General features: G+C 36.9%; 2 protein-coding genes across 3 annotated transcripts in view; one reads left to right on the top strand and one right to left on the bottom strand.

The window, feature by feature from the left end:
* LOC125280523 (transmembrane protein 132C) overlaps nucleotides 1-8684 on the top strand; it is a 63386-nt gene extending 54702 nt beyond the window's left edge. Inside the window, 6 exon segments of the mRNA XM_048211097.1 lie at nucleotides 1114-1290; nucleotides 1292-1320; nucleotides 3835-4099; nucleotides 4222-4413; nucleotides 6340-7167; nucleotides 7169-8684. Of these exon segments, the coding sequence (XP_048067054.1) occupies nucleotides 1114-1290; nucleotides 1292-1320; nucleotides 3835-4099; nucleotides 4222-4413; nucleotides 6340-7167; nucleotides 7169-7723 (2046 nt within the window). The 3' untranslated portion in view covers nucleotides 7724-8684.
* A 1012-nt stretch (nucleotides 8685-9696) lies between these two features.
* Nucleotides 9697-12412, bottom strand: part of glt1d1 (glycosyltransferase 1 domain containing 1) — a 43560-nt gene continuing 40844 nt past the window's right edge. For both annotated transcript variants that reach the window (XM_048210509.1, XM_048210508.1), the window contains exon 12: nucleotides 9697-10945. In XM_048210509.1, the coding sequence (XP_048066466.1) occupies nucleotides 10799-10945 (147 nt within the window). In that variant the 3' untranslated portion in view covers nucleotides 9697-10798. The remainder of the gene's footprint in view (nucleotides 10946-12412) is intronic.

Genomic DNA, 12412 nt, shown 5'->3' with positions numbered 1-12412 from the left:
GAGACGGATTAAAACACCAGGTGGAAACGCGTATTGAGCGAAACCGATTGAGCGAAACATGACTTAATAGGTGTAAATCATGTTGTTCCCTTTCATTGCAACTACAAATGCCCAGATGGAATCTACTTATATTTTTAGAATTTTCTACATTTATTTTGAGGGAAAATATATTCTGTTGGATGGATCTAAACATCTTGTTTATACAGAGCTGAAACTAGTACATTATTTGTAAATGATCGTACAATCAAATTAGGGAAAAAACCCAAAATGAACATGCTACACATTGAAGGACTTAAATAACGGACATTCATATTCTGAAATCTGAGGCATTAGATTCCATGTGACCCGACTAATAGGATAAAAACCATAAATACAGTATTATGGATTATGACCTCTTATGTATCCATAAACATGTCATTTGATATCCATGTAAACCCTGTATATGTAAGTAATCATGGTGTTTATAGCTGTGCATGTGTAAAACTGCCAATCAACACAAGCCATAGTGACACAAATATTATACACATTAACTCATAAATACAGTACATACTCTAACCTGTTTATGATAGGCTAACTTGCTTTTCCACACCAGGATGTTGGTCAAAGTCACCCCTGTATGCCTTCCTGAACCTTGTTAAAATTTAATTGCATCATAAATTATACATTTGATTTAATCATGTGGCGGCATGCATTTGGTAATCCCATGTTGAAGGGTTAAGTGTCTTTGAGACTCCAAATGCCATGCGTTATATTTCAAAAAATGACAGTAAACATCTAAATGTGACATCAAAAATGCAGCGCAAGGGCCATGGAGTTAGCCAAGCCACTAATTCTTTATTTTGCTATAAATTTCTAACTTTCAAGTTCATTAATAGAGGAAATAAATAACTACTATAGCAATTCAATCTCAAGTAGTTAAAAAACTATAAATGCTGATCTGAAATAAGTTATATTTGGTCCCAAAAATGCTTATTTGTACTTGGGCTAAGCACCAACAACTCCTCTTACATAGTCAAAAGTTCATTCAAATCCAGCAAAACATGAAAACTACAGTGTGAACAGCCTGCGCACTATGAGTTATAAATAACATAAAACATTTTTGGATGCCCTCAGGTGTCTGACAGATGCGACTTTGTGTATGTGAATGGAAAAGAAACCCAGGGGCGACTGCGGATGCTGGTGAACTTCACCTACAGTTACCTGAGCGCCCAGCTGGAGATGAAGGTTTGGTTCCCTCGTCTGCCGCTGGATATAGAGGTGTCTGATACAGAGCTGAGTCAGATCAAGAACTTGGAGGATCCCTATCATGTCCACCAAGAGGTACAAACACACAATGATATCAATAGCATGCATATTTTCTAATTAACATCTTTAAAAATGAAACAACTTTTTGTGCATTATGGCAATATTTTAGAACAATTGTTCTCAGTAAACTTCCAATGTTTTTTTTTTTTTTTTTTTTTCTGGAAGTACATCCTTGAATATTCTGGAAACAGAAAATAAGTCATGGTTAATACAATTTCTACACTTCCAGAATCTGTTCATATAAATAATAATATAAAATGTCATAATTAAGGATACAGTATGTAAAATACAGTATGTATGTACCTCAGTTTAGTGGTCATGGTCCGATACGAGTTTGGTACATTTACATGTCCGGCCCCCCAGATTCCTTAAAATAAAACATAGAACAAGGAATTTTTGATTTGCTACTCTAAAGGATAGATTGACCAATGCTGTGTGGTAAAATGCAACGGCTGTTTCAAACTTATTGGTTATTCATTTTCTTTGCGTGTGAGAGTTCATTAACATGCGGTGACAATATTAAGTTCAATATTATGCTTTATCGAGAAATTACAGAAAGATTAGCAAAAAGAAGAAAAGTGCCATCTAGTAAGCCTACTTCACCTTTCCACAAGGAGACAGCGAGTGAAACAGCACCTGAGGCTTCATAGACACGCATATTTAATCACAGGACTGTAGTGGTGAGACTTCAACACAAATCTGCACGATGCCAAATGATTTTGTCTCATTATAACATCGGAAACAACTTAAAATACTCTGTGAGTATTCTCTCATGGCTCTCCCTGCCCTGCAGTTAGCAAACAGCGTTGTATTACCGCACACATCCCATTCTGGATTGGAGTGTGGTTCGTCTGTGACTGACTATGCACTTAATCGTGATGTCCGTACCGTGAGGGTTTGGGATGAATACATGTATCGTTACACCCCTACTATGTAACCTTTGGCCCTCTAGCAGTAAAAAACTAAACTACATGCATTTTATGAGAACATTGTAGCAATAGCAAGCTAGCTTTGAAAGCATTACACTCTCTCCAAAGCCACACCTCCTTCAAAACACATGAACACGCACAGCCATAGCAGAGTCTGCAAAACGTCACAAGAGATGAAGTTAATTTACCTCATGTCTCAAAGCATATAACATTACAATAATAACTAGAACGTAAAAAAGTTTGTTGAGACAAACTTTAAGTTGGCTTGAAAAAGCCGGTCCAGAAGGTTTGAAGCAGTTTTAAAAGTTTTCAGTGTTGATAAGTGTTAAGTTATAGTTTAGTAATTTTGATAGATGTGAACTAGGGTGCTCTGTGTGGTTTGCTAAGATGTTGCTATGTGGTTGACTAGGGTACTCTGGGTGGTTGCTAGGGTGTAAGACTATGGCGTGAATGCTAGGGTACTCGGGATGGTTGCTAAGGTATTCTGGGTGGTTACTAGGAGGAAATGTAGAGGATAAATATGTTGACAGGCAGGTAGGACACCCTGTAGGAATGGTCGCTATGGTGTTGCTATGTGGTTGCTAAACTATGGTGTTGCTATGCGGTTGCTAGAAGATACATCGGGGTGGTCGCTATGGTTTTACTATGCGGTTGCTAGGGTACTCAGGGTGGTCACTAAGGTGTATTGATTGCGATCATGGGTGGTTGCTAGGGTGTTGCTACGCGGTTGCAGAAGGTACTCGGGGTGATCGCTAGGGTGTTGCTATGCAGTTGCTAAAAAAAAAAAAAAAATCGCTATGTTAATAGCTATGCGGTTGAACATTCCGTCAATGAAAGACAATGGGATTTTTCAATGCTACAATAAAATGACCCTTCACAATAGATAATGCTTTACAATGTGCCACATAGAAAGCTACATATGGCAATTTATCTATTCAATAAAATACATTACTCACCTGTAATCACCACAGACAAGACAAGCCAATGTTGATTCATGTTTTATTACGAGCCCTGTCCGTTCTCTTTTTGCTAGCAGACTCTCCCGTTTGGCTTTTTTTTTTTTTTTTTTACAGATGATTCCCTTGAGATTAGCGTTTTAACATGCTCCATGTCAGCCTTTCTCGCAATGATTATGTAATATAAAAGTGGTTGTAATGATTGTAAAGACCTCTGAAGAGTGAAAATAGCATTAATACAATCTAATTGTGAGAGTTAGAACATTATAGTCAGAAAATGCTTTCAAACTGTAAATCCATTTTCAGACCGGGTCAAGTGGATTATGAGTTGTGGAAAAATTGTGAATAATATTGTGTAAGGTTATGAGTAGGTTAAATACTATTGCATAATGGATTACATTTGGGCAGAAACATCCCCTCATTAATTCACAGTTTGATCCAATCAAGTGATTGTCTGATACATGCTCACCACTGTTTTTCTGAAGGCATTTTGAACATTATTTGAATTACATAAATGTGTGCATGTGGTTTCTTTTCCAAATGAGGCCTTATCTAAGCTGTTATGAAAACAATGAAAGGTGACAGATGGAGTTACATGACTATGAATAAGTGTGTTATCAGTAACTTCTGTATGTCCATGACAGCAAACCAGGCTGGAACAGTGAGGAAGAGCGTAAGGGCCGGGGCTGTATGCTGCAGTACCAGCATGCTTTGGTTCGAGTATTCACCTACTTTGTGGCAGAGCAATCAGACCCCCGGGAGCCACAAGCCTTCTTCCTGGGCTCTGACTGGCAGGTGGATGTGACCAGGCTGGTGCGGTACTTTCTGAAGGTCGAGGATCCTAATATTGCCCATCTGCAGGCAGGCAGGGTGCTGTCAGGACAAGATGTGGGCACCACATCTATAAAGGTAAAATTCAACTGGATCTGTTGAGTTTGGTCTACATGTGACAAGAGTAATGGACCAAGCTACACAGAAATTGGTATTGATCTCATGCAGGCCTTATTATCCAGGTGTCTCCCTTTGTTCAGGTCCTTTCCCCGCTGTCAGACTCTATCCTGGCAGAGAAGACGGTGAGGGTTGTGGATGATCGAGTGACCATCACTGAACTGGGGCTGCAGTTGGTCAGTGGTCTCACACTCAGCCTGCAGCTCAGCACAGGAAGTAACCGAGTCATCAGCGCCACAGCAACCACACAGGAAGTGCTCAGCAATCCTAAACAGGTCATTCAACATCACTTTCGTTTGCAACCTTAACCAAAATTTGGGTGGAAATGCAGTTAAAAAATGCTGATTTGTCTGATTTTATAACTTTCAAGCAATAAACATTTAATAAAATTTAAATTGATAAATTTGTTTTATTTACATTTAAAAACTACACTAGAATTAGAATTAGTAACCAGTTTGAAGTAAAAGGATTGCAGTTTTATCCAAAATGATACTTTACTTTTGGGGCTAGCAATTTTGTAAATAATACATTTATATTTTGCATATACATTATTGTTGTCACAATACCATAATTTCAGTAGTCGGTACAAATACCAGTAATCATCACCATTTCCAATTCAATCCTGCATTTAAATACGTTTGCCAATCCTGAAACTTTGCAGTGTGTACTTATAGGATTAGTTCACTTTCAAATGAAAATTAGCCCAAGCTTTACTCACCCTCAAGCCATGCTAAGGCCGTGTGTCCACCAAAGCGTTTTTAGCCAGCTGAAAACGCTAGGCGCTCTGCTTAAAACGCCTATCTGTGAGCCTATCGCAGCGTTTTTTTCCGTTGAGACGCTTTGTTGCTATGATACGGAATATCCGCGGCACTGTTACTTATAACTGATTTTGCAGGTAATTTGTTTCAGACTTAAAATGTTCACACAATGTGAAATTACTTTGCTATGTATTTTCGGAGAGCAGTAATATTAAATTCTCATCCATTTGTTCCGTTATGTTCCGTTCACTGTTTGTTGATGTTGTTGTACAGCAAGAATGTTGTGACGGTTGGCCGGTGTAGTATTTGTCCCGCCCCTCCTCCACTCTGATTGGACGGCTGGCTAAAAAGTGACAGTGATGATCGCAGCGTTTTACTCAAAGTTGAACTTTCTTCAACTCGAGGTGACCAGTAAAAAACGCCGAGCTCTCAGCGCTTGAGCGTGAAAAAGACGCTCAGCGCCTCGTTACGCTCCTGCCGTTTAAAAAACGCGGCGTTCCCATTGAAAACAATTGAAAAAGTACGCTCGGAGCTGGAAAAAACGCTTTGGTGAACACACGGCCTAAGTGTATATAACTTTCTTTTTTCTGATGAACACAATCGGAGGAATATTAATAAATATCCTGACACATCCAAGATTTATAATGGCAGTAAGTGTTACCAAACGAGTATGAGCTGAAGAAAGTGTCTCCATCCACATCCATACATCGTAAATATATTCCACACAGCTAAGGGGGGTTAATAAAGGCCTTCTGAAGTGAAGCGATGCATTTGTGAAAAAAATATATACATATTTAACAAGTTATTAAGTAAAATATCTGGCTTCTGCCAGACCGCCTTCCGTATTCAAATTAGGGAAAAAACAAAAACAAAAACAAAAAAAGGTCAGTTCCATAAGCAGAATAGTAGAAGGTGTAGGATGTAGCGTAAGCTTTCTGAACTGCTAGAAATTTACACTTTCTTCATCAGTAGAATACGGAAGGTGGTCTGGCGGAAGTTAGATATTTGACTTCATAACTTGTTAAATGTGTGTTTTTTTTAAAACAAACGCATCGCTTCGCTTCAGAAGGCCTTCATTAACCCTACGGAGCAGTGTGGAATATGTTTATGATGGATGGATGTGGATGGAGACACTTTCTTCAGCTCATACTCATTTGGTAATGCTTACTGCAATTATAAAGCATGGATGTGTCAGGATATTTATTAATCTTTCTCCAATTGTGTTCATCAGAAAGAAGAAAGTCATATACACCTAGAATGGCTTGAGGGTGAGTAAAGCTTGTGCTAATTTTCATTTGAAAGTGAACTAATCCTTTAACAGCACGGAAAATAACACTTTAAATCAATTTGTAAAAAAAAAAAGGTTTGAAAGCAGCACCTATCATCAGGAATCACACTGACCTACTACTTAGTATGCAAAATTCAATTTTATTCTGATTGCAGGAGGCAGTGTTGAGCTCCTGGCTACAATTTAGCGATGGCTCCCTAACTCCTCTGGACATCTATGACCCTACTCACTATCGCCTGGCTTTGACATCGTTGGATGTGAGTGTGATCTCTGTGCAGGAGTCGTCTATGACTATTCTGGCAGAAGGTGAAGGCCAAGGAACGCTGGTGAGAGCCGAGATGACCATTTGCGAGGTCTGTCAGAAATCAAAGCGTAAAAGCACTTTAGCTGTAGGCAGTGGGAGCTTAACTGTAAAGTTCCTGACAAACAGCAGACGTCCTGATAACAGCAGCATCAATAATAATGACACGGGAAACAGCACAGGACTATTTGCTGGTGTCACAGAGAAAGATAATAGCAGTGAGCGAGGTGATGAAGGAGAAGAAGCAGGCACTGAGAATAAGCTGCAGCAGCCAGAACAGGTTTCGAGCAGAAATTCAGAGTCAGAGCGAGAGGAAAGTGCCTTGATGAAAATCACCACCACAGCCAAGTCGACAGCACAAGACTCGACCATTGGGAGCATCGCAAATGATTTGGGAATGGGACGGGCTAATGATGCCTCGGCTGGAGTCAGTAAACCTGGGAATATTTTGAACAGTGGAAATTTCTTTAGTACGGGAAAAGCAGGCAGCGATGATCGCCCAGGAATTTCCTGGAGTAGTAATGAAGTTCCTGAGGGTTCAATGTTAAGCACTGGGAAGGCTTCTGGGAACTTGGTGAACTACAATAACTACCCTCCCCAAGTTGAAACCCCCAATCAGGAGCCAAAAAATGACTATGGAGATGATGATGATGATGATGACGACATTGAGGGTCCACTATCAAAGCCGTCCACTTACAGACCTGGAGATCGGGATGTATGCATTGCTGGGAGTCTTCTGCTTGGCTATTATAGTATTTTTGGTAAACTGTGTATCATACTTGGTTAAATTTCGCCACAAGCAGACACCTGCTCAAGTTTCTGAGCAGACTGGTCACCGGCATGACTGGGTATGGCTGGGAACAGATGCTGAGCTGGTTATGAACGTCACTGGAAATCCGTTACAGCAAGATGCTCACAACACGTCTGTAATCGACATAGGACCCAATACAGAGCCCTGTGGCACTCTCACTCGAAGGACCTCTTGCCAGGTGTCTTCTGTGTCAAATGACTCCAATGTTGGGTGTGTAGGATCCCTTAAACCAGTCCGAAGTGAGTCCCTACACTCACCCACTAGTAAGAGGAAAAGGGTACAGTTCACCACCTTCACATCCTTGGATCGACAAACTTCTCCCCAAACTCTACCACAAGAGAATGGACATGGCATTAACTGGGTGGGAAAGGAGGACAATTGTATGACACCTGAGGTGTCAGCTGCTGAGTCTTTGCAACAAATATGATCGTGGGCTCACATGCAGCCTGATTTATGCACCCACAGTGCATATCTCTATTACAGGGGTTGGCAACTCTGGCCCTCAAGGTCCACTGTCCTAACTCTAATAAAACCCACCTGCCTGTAATTTTAAAGTTTTTCTAAAGCTTTCGGTTAGACTTTTCAAGTGTGTTTGATTAGGGTTGGAGCTAAACTCTGCAGGATAATGGACCTCATGGTCCAAAGTTGCCCATCCCTGCTCTATACAATCACCCAAATGCCTTCTTTCTTTGGGAAAGTTGTTCTGTTGGTCTGGCTACACTGGATTATGGTCAAGATAACCAGTACAGTTTCACGGCTTTCATATGGCCAAGGTGTGACTTAAAAGACTTCTGCCTCAGTGACTGATCATTGTAAAAGGGAGAAAACACACTCTTGCTATTATTATTCATTATTATTTATTTATTAGTTTTTTTTTTAATTCTTTAATGGGTTTTCACTGGAAAATTTAAAGATTTAAGATAAGTTGTTGATCTTTGTCTAGAGCCAAACACTGAGTCACTATTTTCTCTTTGTTTGTTACTCTGCATCCATTTTTTATACAAAATTGCATGTGATTATTGTATAGATAAAAGTTCACTTTGTTTGAAGATATTTTACCACCCTGCATTTGTATGTACAGTCAATTGTTTCATTTTCCATTAAAAAGCCACATGATAAAGCCACGTGTTCAGTGCTTGCTGCTATGATAAGAAATAGAAACAATTTCATTTCATTATAAATGAATGGTAGTTTTTATCTTTTGTAATCCATGATCTTTTGATACTTAAATATATGGTAGCGTTTGTAGGCTTTAATACTGGTAAAAACATTTGTGATAAATCCAGATGTGAAGCTAAATGAAAATTGTGGTCATAATAAAAACTCCACACCACCACAAAGTTTGATTTGACCCCACACAGGCCAAACATGTCCAGAGCACCACTAATGTACAATACTTGTCAATAGTTTGGACACATTACTATTTTTAATGTTTTTGAAAGAAGTCTCTTATGCTCATCAAGCCTGCAGTAATAAAAAACAGAAATATTGTGAAATATTACAATTTAAAATAATGGTTTTCTATTTTAATATACTTTAAAATATAATTTATTTGCTGAATTTTCATCAGCCATTACTCCAGTCTTCATTCTTCAGAAATCATTCTAATATGCTGATTTGATACTCGGTTATTATCAATATTGGAAACAGTTGTGGTCCTTAATATTTTTTTGGAACTTGTGTTACTTTTTTTCAGGATCCGTTGATGAATAAATAGTTAAAAAGAACAGCATTTATTCAAAATAGAAATCTTTACTAACAATAGTCTTCAAAGTCTTTACTGTCACTTAATCATCAAATCCTTGGTGAATAAAAGTATTAATTTCTTTCAACGAAAAAAAAAAAAAAAAAACCTGACCCCAAACTTTTGAATGGTAGTGTAGCCTACTATATTGTTAGATTTTAACAATATTAAAATATAAACATTATTTAATATTTATATTAAAGGATTTCTATAAAGGCTGTTCTTTTTTAACTTCTCCTAAAAGATATCACAGGTTAGAATATAATATATATATATATATATATATATATATATATATATATATATATTATATTAAGCAGCACAACTCCAACATTGATATTAAATCAGCATATTAGAATGATTTCTGAAGGATCATGTGACACTGAAGACTGGAGTAATGGCTGATGAAAATTCATCTTTGCATCACAAAAAATAAATTTTATTTTAAAGTACATTAAAACAGGAAAACATTATTTTAAATAGTAATAATATTTCACACTTTTACTGTTTTATTTCTGTATTTTTGATCAAATAAATGCAGCCTCGATGAGCAAAAGAGACTTCTTTCAAAAACATAAAAAAAAAATAGTAATGTGTCCAAACATTTGACCAGTTCTGTAAGTTATTCCTATAGCTGAACAGAAAATCAACAGATATTTGTATAAAATTTTTTTTATTTCATTTTATTGTGCTATATATGAAATTTGTAAATGTAGATACAATCATACAATGTCATGGATTAAGATATGAAACATACAGTCTTAGTTACACAATAAATATTTTATGTTTAGCAAACCCTTCAAACACAAACCGTAAGATACTTTCATGAATAAATTAAAAATCCTACCAAGAGTAAAATGTGCCCATCAGAACAATTGTTTTATTTATTGTAAATAAAACATCACTGTTATTCATTCGAGCTTTAGAGATGTATCAGTTTGGCAGTTTATGACTGACAGAAAACTGTCTCTGGAGTTTCTTTAGCCTGCAAATCTTAGGCCTTGACAATTTAAAAGTTTCAATGTTTACTACAGTTAAAAGCAGTGCATAATTTGTGCCAGAACAAGCTGGATGGATCTATTTTAGTGGATCTCCCACAAGCCTCTGGAAAATTATATTCCCTTTACTTTTGTTTAGAGAAATCAAGTATAGTAAATTTTAGCCATGTTTAGTTTGTCATATGTCTAGTCTGTCCCTTCCTATCACATATGCGCACATGAATGCAAGCTGTCTGTTTAATTTAAGCTGAGATCCTCTTAAGAGAAGGACTCTTTCTTGCTAGCAAAATAATGTCAGCAGATCTTTTAGCCCAGAAAACTGTAGTAACAAGCACTGAAAACTGTAGAAACTGTAGAAACACTGGCACTGCATCACGATACAACAAAAGAAGAACGCAAACACCCTGCAAACATAGCTGTCTGTGCGCACAGCAAGAGTGCATGATTTAAAAATAAAAAAACTGCCAGATCCATCACCAGTCCTTGTTCCAAGACCTCATAAATTTCAATTTATGCCCCAAGTATATTAAAATGTGTGTCCTTTTAATACTTAATGAAACATAAGAAGTCGACATTTCCTATAAATATACATACAATATTTTCTGGTTTATCCTATTCCAGAAAAAAATATCCTACAGTCATGGGAGAGGCTTCCATTTCAACTGAAATATAAAAATACAGACTCCAAAGCTCTAGATATGGCACAAAGCCCTCACCTTTTTAAAAGTTCTTAAAGACCTGAGACAATCCCATCATACTGTCAATGAAGAGTCTCCACTAGCTTCTGATAGGTTATTCTCTCCTTCATTGAGTTGTGGCATGTTGTAATGTAATTCTTTCCATTTCTCACCAGTCTTTCCTGGAGCTCACGGTCATTCAGAAGTTTTCTGGACATGCTTACAAATTCCTGCGAAAACAAGAACATTAAAATTCTTGTGAAGGGTTCAGATGCCATGGCTGTTTTTTTGGGGATTTACACTGGACTTAAACAAAGAATTTAAAACTTTTGTCATCCATGAAAATCCATAAAATTAAGTTTATTTGATGATACATACACACACACACATTGCTACAGCTATCATTATGATGACATTCCATAGGCATAATTGTTTTATACTGAGCTAATGTCATTTTCTAGCCCCAACCCCTAAACCTACCCATCACAGAAAACTTTCTATATTTTTACATTTTTAGTAAAAAATAAATAAATAAAATAAAATAAAAAAATAATAAAAATGTTTAGTATGTTTATAGTGATTTGTATTATGAGGACGTTTGGGTTCAGCAAGATTTTTTTTTTTTTTTGACATCAATACTTTTATTCAGCATGGATGCATTAAATTGATCAAAAGTGACAGTAAAGTGTTTTGAAAATATTTCAAATGAATGCTGTTCTTATGTTTAGTCATTAAAGAATTCTGACAACAACAACAACAACAACAAAAATCACAAATTAATAATAAGTTATTATAAGAAAATATTGTTTTTGTGCACCAAATCAGCATATTAGAGTGATTTCTGATGAATCATGTGACACTGAAGACTGGAGTAATGATGCTGAAAATTCAACTCTGGCATTATAGGTAAAACAGAAACCTTTTAAGTTGAAATAATATTTCATAATATTACAGATTTTAATGTATTTTTAATAAAATAAATGCAGCCTTGCTTAGCAAAAAAAGCAATAAATGAGGAACATATTTATATATATTTATGGACAAAACTGTTGTCTGTCCAAATTATAAAAATATAAGTCTTATTCTTTGAGAACATTGAAATTACTCATTGTCAACTGCCCATGTTGCAACTTTGCCTTTCAACCTGACTTAAAACACCTTCAGCTTCCAGTGACCCCTGCTATTTACTCTTATCCATGGGTATCATGGGAGACTCATGTTGGCTTTACTCTGAAAGGATAGGCAGCTTATAAACCTCTCTTTCAGCTCAGCTGGGTAACAGAAGCCACGAGGAAAAGGGAAACATTTTTTTTGTGTCATATAAAAGAGTCGGCCACAACATGAGGCCTCTGCCTTTGACACAACACCATGATGAAACCAGAGTGTAAATCAGTGCATTTGACAGAGATATGGCCTGGTGGGAAGTGCCTGGGCTCTTTAGAAGGGCAACTTAAGTTTGGGTGTATATCGAGTCAAGTTATTTCGTATAAACATGTACTATATAGGATATTGGAGTCAGTTGATCATTGTTACCTTTCTTTTTTGAAAGAAGTCTTTTATGCTCACCAAGGCTGCATGTATTTGATCAAAAATACTTAAAAAATAGTTTAAATTAAATTTTTTAATATATTGCTATAATGGTAAAGCAGGCAAATTTTCAGCATCATTACTCCAGTCTTCAGTGTCACATGATCCTT

The sequence above is a fragment of the Megalobrama amblycephala genome, linkage group LG12 (assembly GCF_018812025.1).
Source record: "Megalobrama amblycephala isolate DHTTF-2021 linkage group LG12, ASM1881202v1, whole genome shotgun sequence".
In the NCBI taxonomy this organism is placed as follows: domain Eukaryota; kingdom Metazoa; phylum Chordata; class Actinopteri; order Cypriniformes; family Xenocyprididae; genus Megalobrama; species Megalobrama amblycephala.
The sequence above is the reverse complement of the archived record's forward strand: the minus strand, read 5'-3'. Positions and strand labels throughout refer to the sequence as shown.